The sequence below is a fragment of the Scylla paramamosain genome, chromosome 1 (assembly GCF_035594125.1).
Source record: "Scylla paramamosain isolate STU-SP2022 chromosome 1, ASM3559412v1, whole genome shotgun sequence".
Classification (NCBI taxonomy): Eukaryota; Metazoa; Arthropoda; class Malacostraca; order Decapoda; family Portunidae; genus Scylla; species Scylla paramamosain.
In genome coordinates, this window is record NC_087151.1 from 30,173,765 (window position 1) to 30,196,020 (window position 22,256).

The 22,256-nt window shown below is 45.9% G+C and overlaps 3 protein-coding genes across 4 annotated transcripts in view; 2 read left to right on the forward strand and 1 right to left on the reverse strand.

Annotated features, from left to right (window-relative positions):
- Positions 1–1,765: 1,765 nt before the first annotated feature.
- LOC135103349 (uncharacterized) lies at positions 1,766–6,558 on the forward strand. The gene is made up of 6 exons (XM_064009401.1): positions 1,766–1,840; positions 3,537–3,711; positions 4,220–4,395; positions 4,735–4,878; positions 5,513–5,665; positions 6,042–6,558. Exons 1-6 carry the CDS (start codon positions 1,823–1,825, stop codon positions 6,468–6,470), a joined length of 1,095 nt encoding a protein of 364 aa, XP_063865471.1. The 5' UTR covers positions 1,766–1,822; the 3' UTR covers positions 6,471–6,558.
- Positions 6,559–6,781: 223 nt separating this feature from the next.
- Positions 6,782–22,256, reverse strand: part of LOC135103267 (uncharacterized) — a 21,106-nt gene continuing 5,631 nt past the window's right edge. For both annotated transcript variants that reach the window (XM_064009312.1, XM_064009316.1), the window contains exons 5-17: positions 22,192–22,256; positions 21,746–21,868; positions 21,357–21,598; positions 20,748–20,882; positions 19,906–20,012; positions 14,108–14,209; positions 13,684–13,800; positions 13,119–13,200; positions 12,030–12,209; positions 11,462–11,563; positions 10,569–10,670; positions 8,513–8,671; positions 6,782–8,032 (exon numbers count right to left, since the gene is read on the reverse strand). The exon at positions 22,192–22,256 is cut by the window's right edge and continues 498 nt beyond it. In XM_064009312.1, the coding sequence (XP_063865382.1) occupies positions 7,820–8,032; positions 8,513–8,671; positions 10,569–10,670; positions 11,462–11,563; positions 12,030–12,209; positions 13,119–13,200; positions 13,684–13,800; positions 14,108–14,209; positions 19,906–20,012; positions 20,748–20,882; positions 21,357–21,598; positions 21,746–21,868; positions 22,192–22,256 (1,729 nt within the window). In that variant the 3' untranslated portion in view covers positions 6,782–7,819. The remainder of the gene's footprint in view (positions 8,033–8,512; positions 8,672–10,568; positions 10,671–11,461; positions 11,564–12,029; positions 12,210–13,118; positions 13,201–13,683; positions 13,801–14,107; positions 14,210–19,905; positions 20,013–20,747; positions 20,883–21,356; positions 21,599–21,745; positions 21,869–22,191) is intronic.
- On the forward strand, positions 18,464–19,825 carry LOC135103353 (uncharacterized). Its single transcript, XM_064009414.1, has 2 exons — positions 18,464–18,559; positions 19,180–19,825. The coding sequence occupies exons 1-2, from the start codon at positions 18,549–18,551 to the stop codon at positions 19,601–19,603; spliced, it is 435 nt and encodes a 144-aa protein (XP_063865484.1). The 5' UTR covers positions 18,464–18,548; the 3' UTR covers positions 19,604–19,825.

The window sequence follows — 22,256 nt, forward strand, 5'->3', positions numbered from 1 at the left end:
AAATGTCAAAAGGATCATCCAATATTGGAGGATAAGTGTCTTGAAACCTTCCTCTTGAAAGAGTTCAAGGCATAGGAAAAAGGAACTACTTGTACAGTGCAGCTGCCGATTGTCACACCTCGGATATCACTTACAGGCCACGACTCCAAGCGACGAAACGAAAATCTCACGATGATCACTAGAGTTGTTATTGTTCTACCTACCTGAATGCTCACTGTCCCTTTCTCTGGTTCTGCTATCCCGAGAGAGAGACAGAGAGAGAGAGAGAGAGAGAGAGAGAGAGAGAGAGAGAGAGAGAGAGAGAGAGAGAGAGAGAGAGAGAGAGAGAGAGAGAGAGAGAGAGAGAATCAAGTATACTACGTTCGCTGTCTGTTGTATTTAGCAATAACGAACCTGAAACAAAAATAAATAAATAAAACTTCCTTTTTTTCGTAATCAGTTACAGAGGTTTTTTTTTTGTGAAAGTTTGGAAACTTTGGTGGCGCGGTGGTTAGAGCAGTGTGCGCCGCAAGTCACGGCCACCCAGTGGGGCGGTAAGAACGCCATTAGTCCGATTACACTCTTCACGGCTCCCCCTCAACAGGTCGACACGCACGGCGCAGTGAAACTCGACTTTACGTGAGCGACTTAACTGTATACACAGAATGAAAACACACCAATGAGAGAGAGAGAGAGAGAGAGAGAGAGAGAGAGAGAGAGAGAGAGAGAGAGAGAGAGAGAGAGAGAGGATGGGAGGCTCTAAAAGTATGTAACTAGTGACACACACACACACACACACACACACACACACACACACACACACACACACACACACACACACACATGCACGCACGCACGCACGCACGCTATTATTATTCCTAACCCCATCAATATAATTAGCAGTTTTGATTTCTTTTCACTTCCGTGTTTGTTTTTATCTTCATTACTTCTCATTGGCATTGCAAGTACAGTTATATCGTTGTTACTCCTTGAACTCTATCGCTCCTTAGCAGTAAATGATCAGTTGGCTTCTTGTTCACAAAGTGTTCATTAAATGTTCATTAAATATTGCATAAAAGTCAAGAATATTTTTGATCACTCTTTGTTGATTTCCCCTTTTCCTTTGTGCATCTCTCACTGCACGACTCTCTCTTCAGCAAAATCGCACCATGTAAATTACTGTGCGCTTCAGCGAGTGTTAATTTACAATAAGTGATATTCCTGCAGTCAGTCAGGAATGGAATTCTCTGTGGTGGTGATGCAGTGTGTGATACAGTGCAATTATTCAAAGGCAAAGTGAATTCCAGACTACTGAGAAATTCGCTTGCTTTTCAATAGTTTTGTTCGACTCCCATGGGGCCTCTCGTGTTTGGAGTCTTAATGGCTTTTCTTTAGGGCTTTCTCTCTCTCTCTCTCTCTCTCTCTCTCTCTCTCTCTCTCTCTCTCTCTCTCTCTCTCTCTCTCTCTCTCTCTCTCTCTCTCTCTCATGACAACAGTAACAGTTCCGAGCAGTGAAATTCAAATAACTTAGCACGACAAAACAAAACAGCAACATCTCGTGACCTTAGTGGGTGGGCGTGGTGCAGGTGACCTTAATGACAACCACTAAATCACAACATAAGTACACCTGACCCATTTAAGACTCCGAGGACCACCACCACCACCACCACAACCACCTAATCCTCCTACCGCCACCCTCAACACCCTGTCGGGACCACGTGACCGCATCGAATCGGCTCCAGAGACCAAGATGGAGTATAAAGAGGAAGGGCGGCACCGGAGCAAGACAGTGCCAGCTAGGCCTCCACGACAACGACTCTTCAGTGTCTCCTGCTGTAGCGAGATGCCCGGAGTGAAAATGGTAAGGCTTGTGTCACCCCCTCGAGAGTTTTGGCACACTCCTTTCAACTGTTCTTCTGTTATGAATATTCTGTAACTTGTCTTCTCTTATCTTTCAGTTACATATTTCTTATTTCCAGTAATCAAGTTAGTGCTGAGTCATTAGGGAGCTTCAAAAGAGGATTGGTTAATTTCATGGAGGAGTATGACAGACGGAAAATACTAGGCTGATATGCTTCATAAAGGGCTTGCCACGTGTAGGCCTCATGGTTTCTTGTAGCTTTCCTTGTTGTCTTATGTTGTTACGTTAAACAGCTGACCCCGTTGCCGTTATTCTCACCCTTTCTTAACATTCAGAATAACGAAAAATAAAAAACACATGGACACACAGGAATTAAAGAGAGAAAAAACATAATATTTTGTCTTTTTCTGTGCTACATATCTTTTTAAAGACTTCAGTACAAAAATAAAGCTGTAAAATGTTGTAGGAGTTTCTGAGGAAAAAAAAAAAGTCTGCCATTGAAAGACCTAGATTTCTCGTTTTCCCCCAAAGCAGAAACAGTATTTTATAAGCACCTGTAATTGCTACTTAAGAACGTTTGGAAGGCACTCAGGCCACTCCAATAAACGCTGATTGCCTCTCATCTTCTCCTGACAGCCTGTGTGACTTGCTATTTGTTTCTTTTCTTTTTCTTTCTACTTTTTTTTTCATAATTCTTTTTCCAACTTGTGGCTCGGTCCAGCTAGTGTGAGAAAAACACTTGCAAACTAAACTTATGTTCGTTCCTACATTGCCACAATAATAATGATAATAATAATAATAATAATAATATGCATAAAGACACCTACAATAGCAGCACAACAATGTAACTCGAGGAGAGTGATCAAGGAGCACCTGGAAGAAGACTGGTGCATGTGGTGTCTCAATGAGCACAATAACCCATCTCACCCTGGCCGCTGAGCGAACGCCAACCACTGCACAGCCTGAGGAAAGGTGCCTTGCGTTTGAGATATTCTCTCTCTCTCTCTCTCTCTCTCTCTCTCTCTCTCTCTCTCTCTCTCTCTCTCTCTCTCACTATATCCGCGTCACCATGGTGTCCCCGTCAACGAGGCTATGTTCGTCTAATTACGAGCCGGGGTGACGCAGCATCGATCTGGGGTGGAGCGGCGACAAACAACATTGTCATTATCTGTGCTTGTTTTAGTGTACTTGAATATCATTATGGCGAAGGTTATCAAACAAGAGTGAAACGTAAGCAAACGACAATTAATAGACTACATCAAATTAAATGTTTGCTAAAGCAAACATTTCACTTATACTTTTCTTGGCCTTTTCCTCGCAATAGTGGTTACGATATCTTATGTACGAGTATTTCTTTCCTGAGTCAACTTTTTTGACAGCCATGATTTGCACCCAAGGAGAAGTCTCATGAATGTATATGACTCCCCTGAATGGAGCTCTGAGTCTGGATTTTCTTTTCAGTGAGTTGAGAAAAGTTACAGACGGGTGACTCTGCTCTGATCGACATTGCTCGGCACAAAAGCGTAACTCTTCATAAAGGATGAAGCATCAACTTCTCAGCTCACTATAAGAGATAATTTTGGTAGAAACATAATACGTAACGCGACGAATGAATCACAAAGCGGGTGTTGGTGTGTTCTGGCGGTACACATTGCCGTGGGAAGTAGCGAGGCTTGCTGACTCAATTGTCCCGCAGGCTTACCGGTCACTACTGGCGCTGCTGGTGGTGGCTGTAACCTCTGCGGCAGCGGGGCAGCAGCAATATCCCCTGCGGCCCCTCCAGCACCCTGGGGAGGCAGAACTTATCCTGCCCGAGGAGACCCAGCAAGTAGCAGTGGTGGCGGCCCACGACCTCCACGCCGCCGCTACAGGTGAGTTCAAACACAACTTCTGCCTGCACTATAATTGCTGTGTTGTTTCCGCAAAGCAAGGTTCGTCTCGAGGTTCCACGCACGGCAGAACTAATTTGACTCACTGAGCACCATCTTGTCGGCGGATATTACCAGTCTTGTTTGAAGGGTTGCATTAATTCCACTTGTCTGGGTACGAAAAATATTTTTCCTCATTCCTCGGGAGCGGCTTGTAAGGCTCTGTAAGGAGGAAGCGCAGGGGCGGAGCTGAACAGTCATCCTTGGTGAATAAGTAGAAGGGAGAGCCACGGTAATAAAACAGCGCGTGCCTTTTACGCTGTCCTCGGATGGCAGGAGAAATACGAGTTAATGAGCAACCTGAGACCGGTTTGAAGAGGAGAATGAAGGGACGATCGTGGAGCGGGAGGGAGGAGCTGTGTCACGGCACTCACAGGCCCCAGGGGTGCAAGCAACTATCCAATTTAAGAAACTGACTCAAGGGTACACTCCGTTTCTCCCCTCCGTGCAGGTTATGACGGCTACGGAGGCTACGGAGGCGGCGGCGGCGGCAAGTCCTACGGCGGCCATAGCAAGTACCAGGACGGCTACCACGACAAGGGCGGCTACAAGGGTCACAAAGGCTACTACGGGGACAAAGGCCACAAGGGAAATCACTACGGCGACTCCGGCAAGGCGGGCTATAGCGTGAGTGTTTCCAGGAGGCGGTGATGGTGGTGGTGGTGAGGGAAAGTCATCTATTTCAATGCTCTTCCACCACTACCTTCAGGTTGTTTCTGTTTACGAGAACCCAACTCCAATAAGAATAATGGCAGTATTGATAACAACGACGAAAACACTAATAATTATGATAATAATAATAATAATGATAATAATAATAATAATAATAATAATAATAATAATAATAATAACCTCTCTCTCTCTCTCTCTCTCTCTCTCTCTCTCTCTCTCTCTCTCTCTCTCTCTCTCTCTCTCTCTCTCTCTCTCATCATCATCATCTTCCCCACTCCTTCCCTCCCGGTACAGTCCTACCACGACCTTCACGGCAGCAAGTACAAGGGCCATGACGACGGGTACAAGCACTACGGAGACTCCCACTACGGCCAGAAGGGCAAGAAGGGCCACCACTACGGCGACAAGGGCTACAACAACAAGGGCCACAACGATAAGGTACCCCTACACACACACACACACACACACATACACACACACACACACACACACACACACACACACACACACACACATTTCCTGATTTCTTCACATCCTTCATACTGGTGGAAAGTGTACAAGTTGTCTTTTACACATATATTTTCAGGTTTTAAATAAGAACGTAAGACCACAAGAAAAGGTGCAAGAATCTATCGGACCTACACGTGGCACTGTCTGTATTAAAGCATACATATACACCGATATATCGCTTCTAACTGTAAATTCATGTAGTCTTTTAAATCCCCCTGTTGACTCGGCACCAGCAGCATAATGACCGAGTCTGTCCCATTCATTCCATTTGTGAAGGAATTTCCTCCCTTTTTTTTTTAATCTAATCAAGCTTGAATATGTTACTTTTATTATTTTCCAAACTTTAAACTTTAATGATCTTGTCTTCCATCTTGTTATATCCTTTATGCTACTTCAGTATCTCCATCACATTCACTCTTAATCTACTCTTTACTTTATTCCCCTTGTTAGGTATATTATGCATCCCTTGTATCCTTTATAGAGCTAGATAGTCCTGAGGCAATTAAAAGTAGAGGCAATTATGATCGCTACCAAGCACCCCCCACCCCCTCTTCCCCCACAGGGATTCAAGAACGTGTACCACAAGGAGGAGTACCAGCACACCAAGAAGTTCTACGACGATGGTGACAACAGCAAGTACTATGACAGTTACGATGACTATGACAGCTACCACAAGGGCAACCACGGCAAGGCCTATAAGGGAGGAGAGTACAAGGTGGGTGACATTGAGGGCACCGTAAAGAATAGTTGATATGGACACTGACAAAAAAAAAAAAAAAAGAGAACAGGAAGTTAATTATTTTCAAGAGACTGTAGTATAAAGTTGTAAGGGATTATGGGAAAATAGTCAAGCAGTGAAAGGGTTAATATTTGGGTGTTATGAGATTGCATCACTAAAGATTGTCTCTATGGCTGCCAAGTAGTCTTGCTTTAGGTGAAAATGGAACAGCTCAGTAGAGGTTTGTTGGCCGATGCTGTGCTGTCCCTCAGTCCCCTCAGTCAGGGAGGCCACAACAAAGCCTGAAAAACATTGCCTTGGCCAGGGTGAAGTATTTAGGTGTGGTAAGTAACAAGTGTGTGGCGCGTTGCAGGGCGGCAAGTACCACGACACCCACGGCAAGAAGGGCTACAACGACCAGTCCAAGTACCACGACGACAGCTCCTCCCACAAGGGCCATTACGGCAACGACGGCTACTACGGCCAGAAGAGTGCCTACGGCGACCAGGGCGGCCACAAGGGTTACTACGGAAACCAGAACCACAAGAGTTATGGTGGCCATAGTGGCGGCTATGGTGGTCATGGTGGTCATGGTGGTTATGGTGGACATGGCGGCCATGGTGGCGGATATGGTGGACATGGCGGCCACGGTGGTGGATATGGTGGACATGGCGGCCACGGTGGCGGGTATGGTGGCCATGGTGCCGGGCATGGCGGCGGCTATGGCAAAGGGGGATATAGCAGTGCCTATGGAGGACATGGCGCCGGGCATGGCGGCGGCTATGGCAAGGGCGGGTACTAGTGGTGTGCTCACACGGCCTGACTAAATCACCAGGGAAGGCGTCCACTCAATTGAACCTTAATTTATAATAAAGATTTTATCAGCAAAACGTGTCTGTGTCTGTACTCTGTCCATCCATCTGTCTGTCTGTCTGTATATCTATTCATCTGTGTGTCTGACTGTTTGCCCGTCTGCACTGTTTGACCCTTTCCTCCTCCATGCTGCCTGCAGTCTCCTCTCCCTTCTTGTGACCTATAATGCCTCTTGGTCCGATTCATAATGAAAACCACAACACACCGCTTTTCTGATGAGAAAAAAAAAATAACCAATTCGAGACAAATTTTATAAAGGCATCGCTGCACCTCGCACTCACATCAAGCGATATGCATTCAACTGAATGAGAACAAAAGGCGTCCTCAGCGAGCGTGACGCCAAAGAGACAAAGACCTTCACCTTGGAGCCATACAGGGAGGGAGCGGCGGGTCACGGGTGCTCTGGATGTTGTGACTACTCTTTCCTTCACCACACCTCTGAGGAAACACTTTTCGCGTCACCTTCACTATTCAAGCTTGAAAAAAGTTAAATTTGAAAAGGAGATAGGAAGGAATTGGTTCTCAAATAGAGTGGTAGATGAACGGAATGGACTCAGTAATCAGGTTGTTAGTGCTGAGTCATTACTTGAACTTGAAAAGATCAGACAAATCTATGGATGAGGATGACAGGTGGAAATGGGTAGATGAGTTTCATACATGGACTGCCACGTGTAGGCCTGATGATTTCTTGCAGCTTCCCTTATTTTCTTATGTTCTGATGTTCTCAATGGCTAAGGAGAATCACCATTTGTCTCCGTCGTAAGCTTATAGGCAACTTTTCCCTTCGCCTCACAGTGTACGGCATTCACCATTGCCTTGCTGAGGTAGAGCGTGGGAACAAACTTGCTTCCTTCCCCTGTGTATATTTGTTGTGCCGTACAGAATCAACGAACGCCCAAGCCAAGCACCCAGCAAGGAACGCATCGGCAATAAATAATAACATTCTCTCTCATAAGCACTGACAGGTTACGGGTTACCATTCTCTTCCTATGTGTGCATTAACAACAATAACATCAAGCAAAGTACTACAAATACTATCACTACAAAACAACACCACGAAGGTACTTCCATCTCATAAAACATCAATAAAAAACATCTAATACTACTAATACTATAACAACAACAACAACAATAACAACCATAACAATGACTACACATACCAAAACAATAACCTAACTACCCTTTAACTCCCTTTACCTGTCTGTCCTCGCTTCTCTTTCTCTCTCACGACCCTGAACCATCCTCGTCTCCTTCCGCAGTGCTTCCCTAGCCAGCTCACTACCACAGCGGGCCGCCCTTGCTGCTTGCGTCATTGGTGTCCACGATAGCGATGAGGGCGTAGCGGCGGCCGGACAGGAGGGGCACGCCGTGGTGGAGGTGGTAGGGGCGGTCGGGCTGCACCACCGCCCATCCAGTGCGATTGTGAGGCAGCAGCAGCTCCTTCTCCTCCCCAAACAGCTTGTTACCCAGCCGGTACTCCAGCCCGCCACCCTGCCGCACAGATGGTGACGTTGGTATAGAGATGTAAACAGATGGCTTGTTAGAGGGATAGAAAGATATAGGTAAATAAATAAATAGAAAGATAGATAAATAAATGAATGGGTGGATGGATAGATAGATAGATAAAAAATAGGTGGATAGATAAAATAAATAGATAAGTAGGTAGATAGCTAGCTAGCTAGATAGATAGATAGATAGATAGATGGATAGATAGATAGATAGATAGATGAATAGATAGGTAGATAGAAAGATGGTTAGATGCAGAGAGAGAGAGAGAGAGAGAGAGAGAGAGAGAGAGAGAGAGAGAGAGAGAGAGAGAGAGAGAGAGAGAGAGACAGTGTGAATAATAAGTAACTATTTTACTGAAAGTTTCAAAGGAATAACATTACACTCCTTTAAGCACTGTACACTTGCATACATCGGACACTCCCCCACAAGCACCTCAACCACCTCTCCAGCACCGAGGCTCACCGTGAAGTCATTATTGAGCGCCAAGTTGAGGGTGTAGGTGGCGCCGTCCAGGTGGTAGGTGAAGGTGTTGTAGTCCGTGGCAGCGGTGTACCTGAGTACGAAGAGCAGAGACGCCTTGCCCTCAGCCCGGTAACCGCCGTACAAAGTGGCCAGCAACTCCTGAGGGAAGTAGAAGGCAAGGATCTCACCGACAGTCACCCTCTGGTCTTGCGTCGCTTGACTTTTCTACTATTACGGTTCTCCTTTGTTGACGTTCAGAATTCTGGGAGTTACTAGACGGGAATAACTGTGGTTCATAATATCTGTGTCTCTATCTCTTGACCTCCACCCCTAACCTGTCTGAAAGTCTCATCATTCAGAGCTCTGTTGAAAATTGTTTGGATGGACACAAAGAAAGGTAATAGGGAATGGGAGGTTGATTTCGTATTCTCTCCGATACAGAACTTTTAAAGAGAGTGTGGTGCAAATATGAGTCACTGAAACATTGTACATTCTCTCTCTCTCTCTCTCTCTCTCTCTCTCTCTCTCTCTCTCTCTCTCTCTCTCTCTCTCTCTCTCTCTCTCTCTCTCGTGTTATGGAAGCCACTTTCCTGTATCAATAACGACAAGGAGATGATGTCTGGCAGGATCCATCACTCATTCTTTTTCAGCTCAATATTTCCACGGATATATCGAACTTTTTTCTCCTAACTGTGATTTCCGTCGTGTCTCTCCTCAAAGCGCTCACCCCATATAGGCTTATATTCTGAAACATTTTCTGCGCCGCACCTCCCCTACATTCAAAAGGCTTAAGTTGAAGTGACACAGGGTTTTTAAAGTGTTTTATGGCTCTAGTGGCAGATTAATAATATTTCTACATTGTGAACAGGAGAAGCACTCTTGACAACCCGGGTTATCATCTCTGTGGCCTTTGAAAACAGTCGTTATAAGAGAGCAAAGCGTTTCAAAATACAGGTCAACCTTAACGCACGCCCTCCCGTCCTCCTCCACGCCTTACTGTTCATAACACTATAAAGATAACATTTTTTTTTTTTTTCGCAAGCTTCAAACTTCCGATGAAAAATATTTAATGAGGGACATTTATTTTCCCTTCGCAGTTTTCCTTGAATGAATAAGCAATGAATTTTCCTGATGCCATAACAAGAGAGGTGAACCGGCGCTGTTTCGTTAAGATATGGTCATCTGAAAACCGTTTCCCCCCAAAAATAATATATTTAATACAATATACGACCTGATCAGACAATTTAGTGCCACATTCTAAAAAAAAAAAAAAGAAAAAGAAAGAAAGAAAAAAAAACATTTCGGCGCCTTATCTCCACTATATTTACAGGCTGTAATGGGCGTTAATGGAATAGTCAAAGGGTGTTTTCGTGATTGTAGTTGTAGCTTCACAAGGGTCCTTTATCACCATTAAGGAAATAAAAAACGTCCATCAGAAGCTGACTAATCATTTCTATTGTCTTTGAAGAGAGTCCTTTGAAAACTCCAAAGAGTTTCTCAATACGGAGCTTAATCTGATAGCGTCGAGGAGAAAAGGGTTAGTCTTTTAATAGTCTTCACTTGCTCACACACCCTACATCCCTGTACGTCACCCTGCCATATGTAACACAATAGCAGAACCTCGTATGGTTTGAAACAGATCTCACCACCACAACCACCACCACCACCACCACCACCACCACCTGTGTTGCTGCAGGGAGTCAAATCACACTAATGCCTCCCCGATAACGCCGCCATCGCCCTCCCATTCCGAGGTGACGCGCCATAAATCCCTCTCCCCGTGCCCAGTGTCCCCATCCTGAGGCCCCTATTCAGAAACCCTCTGCTCTGTCACCATGATTATTTCCCAAGGCCACAGAGATGATTAGCTGGGTTCTCAAGAGTGTTTTACCTGTTAGTAATGTAGAAATACCGTTAATCTGTCACTGAGATCATAAAAACAGCCTTAAAAACCTGTCATTTCAACTACAGGGCAGGTGCGCAGTGGAAGTGTTTCAAAATACTGGATTAACCCGCACCGCCCGCCCCAATAGCCACCCTGCCCCTCGCCGCCCACCTTGTGCAGCGTGTTGATCACCACATGGTACTCCGCCGCATAGTCGATCTGGCTCAGGTTGATGTTGGTGCTGGTGTAGCGGTGCGACTCCTCACGGTCATCCTGCAGATGTTGGTGCTCGTGAGGATTAGCTGAATGGAGGTTATCTGCAGCACACACACACACACACACACACACACACACACACACACACACACACACACACACACACACACACACACACACACACACACACACACACACAAGCACATTTCACATCTCTTGCTAAAACAGCTTTCATGAAACTACAAGTTCCGTGTCATCTCCACTTTTCCTGCCCTCAGATTGTAGCTCTACACAGGTACCATATTCGTTCTTGTATGGAGCAAGACGTCCATGCATAGAAGGACTCCACTCATACAGCCTTATACATTAAACAGGGCAGAATCAAAGCTTTCACCAAACCAGCTCCCCTCCTTTAAATGACTCTTCAGCGTCTCGCTCCGCCGATGTGCTGTAGATCTTATTATTCTTTTTTTCCAAGGTTACTGTTCTAAAGTTGCTAACTGCATGCCAGCTCCTTCCTTCGCTCGGTGCTCATATAGCGCTATGCCATCAACTTTTATACACAGTAGTATAAAGCCAGAGATCAGCGTAACACAAAAAGTAGCTATGGACACACCCAGGCAGCATAGCTCACGCCTTTATTTTTCCCTTCTTCTTCTATGACTCCCCTCCGATCATCTCCTTTCCTCCTTCACTTTTTCATTCCTCTTTTCCTTCTCTCTCCATCCATCTCCCTTTTTTCTTCCTAACACAAAACATCTGGACACACTTTTTCCTCACTCTTCTCCCTCTTCCTCAACAACTCCAGCCCCACTCCCTTCTCTCTGATGTAGGCAGCCACGACTCACCATGTCCTTGTGCTGCCACTGCCCGAAGTGCTCCAGCTCCTCCACCAGCTCGCGGCAGAAGCGCTCCTTGAAGAAAGGCACGTAGTAAAGGTCCTTGCCCACCTGAGGAGAGAGGAGGGACGACTGGTGATGGGAGTACTCCATTGATTAGACGGTAACGTTCTCTTCCTAGTAGGTCTCTCTCTCTCTCTCCTCTCTCTCTCTCTCTCTCTCTCTCTCTCTCTCTCTCTCTCTCTCTCTCTCTCTCTCTCTCTCTCTCTCTGTTCCCGACTCCTAATCGGATTTAGTCTATCCATTTATCTGTCACACAACCTTCATATCGTTCTTTCACTCCAGTTAATTGAATTTGCTCTTTGTATCATCCCCTATATTCACCCATACCTCCATTCTTTGACCTTCCGTGACCTCATTCGTGCCGTCTACACGACCGCCGATTCCTCCCTCCACCAGCACCACCGTCACTACCATCTCTTTCGTTACTCGCATTCCTTTCGTCCTTTAATACCAGTACATTATATACACCTCCTCCGTCACCTCTATTATATGCATTATCTGCTCTACTTCTCACCTCCTCCGCCTTTGCCTCCCCCCAGATAATGTTGAGAAGGTCTGGATGAACGTAGCGCCGCCTCCACGCCACTGGGTTGTGCGTCAAGCCCCACAGGTCCGGGTGTAGCTTGCCCTCCTTGTGGCCGCGGGGATCAAGCAGAATACCAGCCCTCGCCCAAGTGTTGATGTACTGCTCCACCTGGTAAGACGAGAGAATTGCTGACACACACAGGACACAACATACAAACATTCACTGCACACACGGATCCTGGAATTACCCTCTTACCTCGACGGATTGACGCCTCTTTCCACATAACACAGTATTCTTCATCGTTTCAGCGTCGTATCTCCACTACATTTAGCAGATTATGGTGGTAGTTACTGGGATTTTCATGGGTAATTTCATGTTTACAGTGATGATTTAAGAAGTAGTATTTTCCTGCCTACAGTAATGAATGGAATAAGGTGCAAACAATCGACAGTGCGTGCTGTGGATTTTAGTTGCCTGAACGGGCGCGTGGAGTGACAGGATGGGAGAGGGAGAGAGCAATGAAAGTGTGTGTGAGAGATCAGCGTCTTAGCAAGTGGCTGAATAATGGAATGGCGGAGTGGGGTGAAAAGTAACACACTGAGATGGCAAGGCTTTATTGAGGCTATGAAGAGCGAACAGTCTGTAAAGGAAGTTTAACTGAAGGAAGTTGAAGGTATTAGGAGAGGAAGGTCACATGGAAGGTAGAAGGGTAGGATGAAGGAGCACACGTATGAAGGTGTCAGTGGAGGTCAAGTGCTTGAAATGACCGGAAGAAAATGTTTGGATAGGGATAGGTGGAGGATTTTCTGCCGTGGCCACCTCCTTCAGGGACGCAACCAGAGTGAGTGAGGCGTCATGAATAGTTGGATGGGTAGATAAACAAGGATTCTTCACTATCAATAAAAATAACACATATGAAACCACGCTCTATCATCTCTATAGTCTTTGAAAAAAAATTATTATGAGGCTTCATAGCGTGTAAGAATACAAGCCAACGTCAGCCTCCCCTATTCCGCTCTGCTTTGTTCGTCACCTCCTGCCCCTCCACGTCCAGCACACTCCCTGCCTCCCCCTCACCTGCCGCCCCAACATGAGGTCCTCCAGGTAGTCTCGGTGCACCACTATGAGAGCTTGCACCTCCGCCACCCTCAGCGTTGCCCTGTGAGGCGAGAAGTGGGAGCGACAATGAAAAGAACACAATTTGATCTTACACCACACACACACACACACACACACACACACACACACACACACACACACACACACACCACAACACAACACACACACACACAACACACAGTAGTGTATCACAAGTCTTCAGTACAAGATTCCACGAATAATCATAGTCTTGGCAGACAATTACGATTCTGGTTTGTCTTAATGATAGATGTCTACTTAGCTATCCTCAGATCTTTCCTGCCTCAAATAGAGAGCGCGTGCATTATAACAAAAAAATTATAAAAACGTGAAGTACTCTCATATCATGTACTCTTTAGCTAGAATAAGGAAACATTAAAAGACAGCGTGACAAAGGCTGATATTGCTACACGTGACGCACAGGCTTGAGAGGATACAGTAAAGAAGGGGCGGGAGCTGCCCCAGCCCCGCCAGCATCCAGAGATGACCGACCTAACAACATTACCTCACACCTCGGCTCCGGATCAGGTGGTCCCACTGGGAGATGTCCTCGCCTTTCTTCACCACAAAGTTTACTTCCCCGCCCTCCTGCCTCTCCTTCAGTAGCGGACCCACCACAGGTCTGTTGGGGAGAGACACGTACGTATATTCTACATGGTTTTGAACAACACTTGCTTTATCTTTATCATTTTTTTTGGGGGGGTAGAGGGATCAGTTTGCCGTTTTTATTAATGTTATTACGTTTATTAATCAGTTAACTATATAAGGAAAAAATCTTACCGTTTCAAAAACCATCCACCTACTGCTCCTAACTGACACCAACATTACCTCCTCCAGTACAAAAGACAACTTCACGTCTCCATCTGCTCCTTAACTCAGTTTCTTTCTCTTCTTTCCAGCAGGTGTGCGTGTGTGACGCGGGGACTCACCTGTCGGCGTCCAAGAGAAGCCTGAATGTGGCAGGGTAGTCCAGCAAGGCGCGGGCCTCCATCAGCACCACCAGGGAACACTTGGCAGCCTCACACCGGGATCTGCCAAGAGGCCACGCATTGCACGCATGATGGTGTTGCACACAATGGTTCAAAACACAGGAAATACATGCAGTGATACAAACTTCACACACACACACACACACACACAGGAGCTAATGAACATATTTATCACACAAGATAACTAACAGGAAAATAATAAATTTTCTTTTAACCACACAAAGGTCGGCACGGGAATGTGTGGGGCAGCAACTGGCGACCAGGACACAAATAACAAACATGAAACATGAATATTTATGACCACAAAATAATTCATTTAGTCAGGATTTATGCAAAGAGAGGAGATTTTAGTATGTTAGCTAATCTCATATGCGTGTATATATATATATATGTATATATATATATATATATATATATATATATATATATATATATATATATATATATATATATATATATATATATATATATATATATATATATATTATATATATATATATGTGTATATATATATATATATATATATATATATATATATATATATATATATATATATATATATATATATATATATATATATATATATATATTATATTTTATGTATAAAAGTTTTGAAATCTTTGATAGATAGATAGATAGATAGATAGATAGATAGATAGATAGATGCACAGGCAAATGAATGCGAAAGAGTTATGGCTCCAAATTTTGTAACAAAAAATCCGAACAATAATTGAATTTTTTTTTTCACTTTTAGTTTTCTGTCGACACACATGCAAGTATACCAGACGTACACATACTATATACAAGAATATGATGCAGAAGGACGTTCCAATAGAGCCCAGAGCTGCACGGTCTAGAACAGATCGCGGTCACACGGACAGAATTGTTTCTGTGGAAACTAAACTGTATGAGAACAAAAATCCAGGTGTATGTATGTATGCACATTTTGAGGAAAGGTGAGCTGTTACTGCCTCGCGCTGCCACGACACAGCGAAGTGTTGCACATCCTCACTGGGACCGTCTCTCTCTCTCTCTCTCTCTCTCTCTCTCTCTCTCTCTCTCTCTCTCTCTCCTCTCTCTCTCTCTCTCTCTCTCTCTGTGTGTTGTGTGTGGTGTGTGTGTGTGTGTGTGGTGTGTGTGTGTGTGTGTGTTGGAGACGGGTTCGGCGCAGATGTGTGTGTGTGTGTGTGTGTGTGTGTGTGTGTGTGTGTGTGTTGTGTGTGTGTGTGTGTGTGTGTGTGTGTGTGTGTGTGTGGTGTGTGTGTGTGTGTGTGTGTGTGTGTGTGTGTGTGTGTGCTAGTGTGTGCCCGCGCGCGCGAGTGTAAATATACCACGATGTTTCCTAAAAGTTTCCAACAACGTTAGATATGCAGTGTCAAACCAGTTGAAGCATATTCTCGGACAGGTGGAAAAATATGTTATTTTGAGTAGAAAATGTTGTATGTACTACACAGGCTCGTTTCGAAATATTCTCAAAACTGCACTACGTTCTTTGTTCGTGGGTAGAGGCCACGAGGGTCTTTTTTTTTTTTTTTTTTTTCCTTTTCTCCCTAGCTCCAAAAGTAAGTGAAAAAAGAGAGAATATGTATATGATGAAGAGTTTCTCGTCAGAATAACATTTTGCCGCCTGCACTTACCTCCCTCCCTTCCCTCCCTCACCATGCCTGCGCCTAGCAGCAATGCCCGCAGTGCGCAGCCTTCAAAATTAATCTCGAGGTGAAATTATGATCCAGACGAACCCACGTATGTAGCACATTTTTCTATTTAGCATAAGGAATTATTCCATCTGCCCGAGGAGAGAGAGAGAGAGAGAGAGAGAGAGAGAGAGAGAGAGAGAGAGAGAGAGAGAGAGAGAGAGAGAGAGAGAGAGTGAGAGAGAGAGAGAGAGAGAGAGAGAGAGAGAGAGAGATTTCCCTTAACAACACACACACACACACACACACACACACACACACACACACACACACACACACACACACCAAACCAAAGATATTCCCGTTTTTCTCTTTTTCACGTTACACCGGGCACTGTGCCTGGACCCTCGGGACTACACACCACCGTCATGTAGCGGCATCTACTTCACTGGTTTACCCAACCCAGAAAAAGCAATCCGCCTCCCAGTGCTGCCACGCCTGCTCCGCCCCTCTCTTCTTCCCTCCGTTCCTTTCTCATCCCCACAGCCCAAGCAGTACGAGGCATAGAAGAGTCCATATTCTAAAACACCTCTGTGCCGCACCTCCACTACTTTCAAAAGGTTCTAGTTGAATTTACACCGGATTTAAGAGTGTCTTTATTGTTCTAGTGACAGATTAACTAGATTTCTTCATCAATAACAGAAGAAACACTCTTGAGAACCCGGATATTCATCTCTGTGGCCTTTGCAAATAGCCATAGTGAGGGAGCAAGGCGTTTCAGAGTACGGACCTAAGCTCCACCCATCCCTTTAAAAACTAACTTGCTGGAACATCAGCTTACATTACCATTAAAAGAAGGAAGGTAAGTAAGGGCACTGAGGCGAGGCGGTGAAGAGGTGACCTGGCTGGGTGTGGTGAGTGGTGGCTGGTGCTGCTCCATCACCACTCCAGCCTCACAACAAACACTGACCACTGAGAGTCACTTCGCTCCCACCGACACTCGCCTCTGAGGTTGAGTTGAGTTAAGTTCAGATGTTGGTCAGGAGTGTTGGCTTTGAAACGGTACTCCCTGACGTGTCCCTTCTCGCTATCTGGGTCTCCTGTTTTCTTTTTCTCTCCTTTTGGGTGTGCGTCAAGACCAGCACTGCCCCGCCTGGTGAGCACGACCGAGCCATAATAACACATTACTTCAGCCCATACAGGGTTCCACACACTAAGGGGTCACGCAGTCCTGGTCTAGGCCAACCCAATACGAGAAGCGAGAGGCCAGTATGGGATCAGTCTACGAGAGGCCAGGGCGGTTTTGGGAAAGTCAGTGGATGTGGGAGAAATTGACCGTGTGTTAATACAGGAATGAGGGTAAGATAGATAGTTCTTTGCTCCTGAACTAGATGATTATGATAACAACAACAACAACAACAACAACAACAACAACAAATAATAGTAGTAGTAGTAGTAGTAGTAGTAGTAGTAGTAGTAGTAGTAGTAGTAGTAGTAATAATAATAATAATAATAATAATAATAATAATAATAATAATAATAATAATAATAATAATGGCGGGGCCGTCACGCTGTCACACACACGACCACTGCCTCCTGGACAGTGATTATTATTTCAATCTGCACCTGAGGTTTGGCTCCCTGCTCTGATTCCCTAACTGTTTGTTTACGCTCTCTGGTACAGTTCTCATTTTTATTTAATTTTTCTTACGTACTGTTTCATGTAAAAATAGGTTACTTTCTGAAAATCATAAAGGTTTCATAATCATATTTACGGAGAGAGAGAGAGAGAGAGAGAGAGAGAGAGAGAGAGAGAGAGAGAGAGAGAGAGAGAGAGAGAGAGAGAGAGAGAGAGAGAGAGAGAGAGAGTTAAGAGAAGATAAAAGTGACAGACAAACCATTCCGGGAGAGAAACAAAAGATAATTACTTTCAGGGGCAGCAGGGAAGTGGTGGTGGCAGAAGCAACATAATCCCCGCCTTGAGTCAGTCTGTATGTAAGAAAAGAGTTCATCTCCACTTTGCATGATGACTTGTGTATTGGTGTGTGTGTCCTGCGTGCCTGGTGGGGGAGTGAGTGTCGTGGTTCAGTAGGAGGTGTGGCAGGGCAGCGGTAGCCGGGGGAGTGTGGGCAGGGGCGTCGCCAGGAATAACGGTTGGCTTCCACTGTGAAGCCGCTCACCGTGACTACTTTCCTGGGTACTTTTCACTTCAATTTTGCTTCAAACTTCCACACAGTTTTGGGATGGAGAAGTTTGTTTGAAGGAATACTGCACTAAATACATGAAAGTGAAGGCTTGTTATATAACGAGGCTGCAGGTAGATTGGTGTGTGGCGCGGGGAGGCGTTCCTGCACGCCCACTACAGCATCTGTTTAGGGAGGAGTGTTATCCTTACTAGGAGTCCTGCTGTTGCTCTCGTCCACTGTTTCGCCCACCTCGTTAATCTTGGCCACGTATCTGACCTACGCTTGACCGTCAACTGTCCTCCCGTCCGGACGCTACTGAGCTCCAACTGTGTTTTAACGGGGTAGTTATTCCCTCGGAGTGGTGATCCTGGAGGACACATTGTTGTATATTCGAGTGCTGACCTTAACGCTCGTGGTTCGCGAATAAGCACCGCGCCCCTGCACTCAGGTGAAGAGGTTACGCAGTACATTGGGGCAAGGTGACATCATGAGGTGACGCGGGTCGCTGCTATAAGACCGGAGGGCGCGGCGCTACCACCACAGAATCTCCCGCCGCGCACCATGGTCACAAGGTGAGTCACCCCGCAGAACCCGCGTGACGCGCTCTTCATGTCTGACTTTTTCTCCATGGTGGCAATAAATACATTCAGTTGTGCTAATTGTCAGAAGTTGCAGCCGCATCTGTCTTCCAATGCGACTCAGTGAGTTAGAGGAAGGAGCGAAAAAACAAAAGCGATATCTGTAACTGAAATCAAAGTCGACCATGTGATGTGTTATACGTTTTCACTGTGTGTGTGTGTGTGTGTGTGTGTGTGTGTGTGTCACGCCATACCCAATGTTTCAAACTGTAGTTTTTGAAGGAACATTTATCTCTCGATTAACATTTCACGTTAGAAGCAATCGTCACGTCAGACAAGTTTTCCACTCAAAGAAGTGGCGGTCACGGCATCGCACATCACACTAACGCACGGAGGAACCTGGGCACTCCAGTTAATCCCATTTTGAACAGTATAAATATTATGAAATTTAATGGTTTCCATTTGAGAGAGAGAGAGAGAGAGAGAGAGAGAGAGAGAGAGAGAGAGAGAGAGAGAGAGAGAGAGAGAGAGAGAGAGAGAGAGAGAGAGAGAAACTGGGTAGCTAGACTAGTATCATCGACAACAGGCGGGTACAATACACAGGTGTCTTGCAGGGTGGTGCTGTGTACTGTCGCCGCAGCTGTCCTGGTGCTGGGAGCGCCGGATGCCAGGCAGGCGCCACCGCCCACCCAGCCTACTTTCAACGCCAACGCCACACTGGCGGCCATGCTGTGGCGGCACATGATTGGTCTACAACCTCGGGCGGCCGCCCAAGCCTCCATGTACTGGCGGCTGATGTCAGTGGAGGACCCTGAGGGGGCGGCCAAGGCAGCCATGGAGACTCGCAAGGCCACCGCTGCCGATCCCGAGGCCATGACGTACATGGCTATACAGTACCAGCGCATGGCTCCTCGCAGCCTGGAGTACGCCAGGCTTGCTGACACCTACTGGAAGAAGATGGCTGTGCACGACCCCGAGGTCACGGCCAGATCAGCGATGTACTGGAGGAACAACCCAGAGGCTGACATGTACTGGTAGCCGCCACGCAGGCTGTCCGTCACTCCCGCGTATGCTGCAGCGGCCCACGGCCATTCCTAAATTAATGGCTTTTTGGCTACATAACCCCGGCGTCTTCGAGCGACTGATCACCAATCAGACTCTCTCTCTCTCTCTCTCTCTCTCTCTCTCTCTCTCTCTCTCTCTCTCTCTCTCTCTCTCTCTCTCTCTCTCTCTCTCTCTCTCTCTCTCTCTCTCTCTCTCTCACACACACACACACACACACACACACATACAGTCCTCGGCTCCAGCATCCCCATAACCGAAAAAATGAAGCAGCTCACCTCAACAGGTGGTGGTCCGGCGTCTGGTCCAGGGCGAGCGTTAGGGACGAGTACTTCCCCTTGTTGTCCTTAATAAAGACCGAGATTTCCGCCTCCTGCACGCCAGTCTGAAGTGAGACGCCCTGCATTACTGATGCGCACTGCCCTGGTTCAGCTCTGCTCGCTGGCACCACGCACCACTCTGGTCACATCCCAATAGCACAATGAAATATAAACTTATCTTAACTACATTCCCTAGACAAGGTTGGGCTTATTGTTTAACAAAAGTATACTGTATATTCTTCTATCCATTAATAAACTTAATAACGCCTTAGAGCGGTGTTTCAATTCCTTTCTCTTGTAGCGGGAAGGAAGAAATGAAATAGAAACTGAAGGTACAGGTGACGTTCCCAGCAGATGTCACTAAAGTAGTGTAACCAACCTTGCCTTCCTTGAAGAGGCATTGCGTACACTTCATGATGTAAAGGACAATGAGGCACCTGTGTTTCATCTGATATAGTAGGTAGCATGGGGAGATATTAATGCTTTCGTTCTATTGGTATTTCTCTAATGAAAGTGAAATTCCATCCTCTGGAAGCTCTCCTCTCATGAAACTCTTATGCAATATTTTAATTTAATTGTGGTGTTACGATGGCAGTCCGGTATTGAACACCAGTTGTAGTGCTTTCATTACCACTGCTAAGGAATGGAAAAAAATTATTGTTGCAATTATCTGAATAAATCGTATAGGTAAAGAAAACATACTTTCAAATAAAGATACAACAACATTAAAAGACGAGACACACCGGGCTCTACTGTATCCTGTTAAGATACATTTATGTAAGACGCATCCCCCTCCTCACCTGACCATATATCCACACGTCCATGGCTTCCTTCGGGTAGTCCTGGAGGGCGAGGCCGGCCAGCACTTCCTCCAGAAAAGGCGTCCACGACTCCCCCAGCAGGAGGTTCACCAGCAGCCGCGGTGGGTCCTCGCTCTACGTGAGGGAGAAGCAGCCAAGTGTTTGCCATTGTCCAAGAAGAGACTGACTGAAGACGACACCGTGACTAGCCGTGGTGGCACCGCATTGGGGAATACTCATTTAGCAGGCCTTTTTATTTGTATTCACCGACGTCCATCACCAGTTTTTCATGCATGTTAAACTAAAAATGAATAATGTTTGGAGGACACATGGGGAGTGGAGTGTACTGAGAGGCCTGCCAGAGTGTGAAGCTGATGGAGGGACAAGCCTGGAATCGTTCAGTGTTAAATTTTTATCTAAAGTTGTACGTAAATCAGCAGTTACCGACATTACAGACAAACACGCCTCCTAGTATCTCTTCTCATGCAGTCTTATATAACCGCTCTCTCTCTCTCTCTCTCTCTCTCTCTCTCTCTCTCTCTCTCTCTCTCTCTCTCTCTCTCTCTCTCACACCAAGTACTCAAAGGTCAAGCATAATCAGTTACTCACGGGGCGCTGCGGCAGGAGATACGAGCAGTTGTCCTCCTCTCGATGCTCCGGAGTGCCCGCCACCTCCAGGAGATTGTGAAGGTCGATCTCTTCATGTTGATTATATACAATTAACGGCTCTGTGTACTCTTGCTCCTCCTCTTCCTCCTCTTCATTCCTATTCCCTCCCTCCTTTGCCGCGCTGTTGCTGTCGTCCTCGGGGTAGAACATCACCTTCAGTGGGAGTTCAATTCTCAAGGTGCCTGAGAGAGAGAGAGAGGCGGGGGGGAAGAAGGTAAACAAATAGCGAGTAAGATAGACACACACAAAAACGGAAGGTAAGGAGCGAAATACAGAAACAACACAGAAAGACACCTCACACCGCTCCTTTGTACCAGTGAACCACTCACCTTGGCTTCTGTGGTTTCCGAAGACTACATGTGTGGCGCCCGTGTCCTGTGTGATACTCGGCGACGCCCCTTCCTTCCTCAGTGCGTCTAGGAGTGTCCCCACCCGACCCAGCACTGTTCCTCCTGCAGGACGTCAGAGAGAGAGAGAGAGAGAGAGAGAATAATAAATATGTAAGTGGATTATTCATTTTTGACTAATGTAAATAAGGATGCATACGTAGAGAGAGAGAGAGAGAGAGAGAGAGAGAGAGAGAGAGAGAGAGAGAGAGAGAGAGAGAGAGAGAGAGAGAGAGAGAATAATAAATATGTAAGTGGATTATTCATTTTTGACTAATGTAAATAAGGATGCATACGTAGAGAGAGAGAGAGAGAGAGAGAGAGAGAGAGAGAGAGAGAGAGAGAGAGAGAGAGAGAGAGAGAGAGAGAGAGAGAATCACAATACCTACCTCGCAAAGCACGATACAGCAGAACCATATTTGTATCCTCCTCTTCCTCCTCCTCCTCCTCCTCC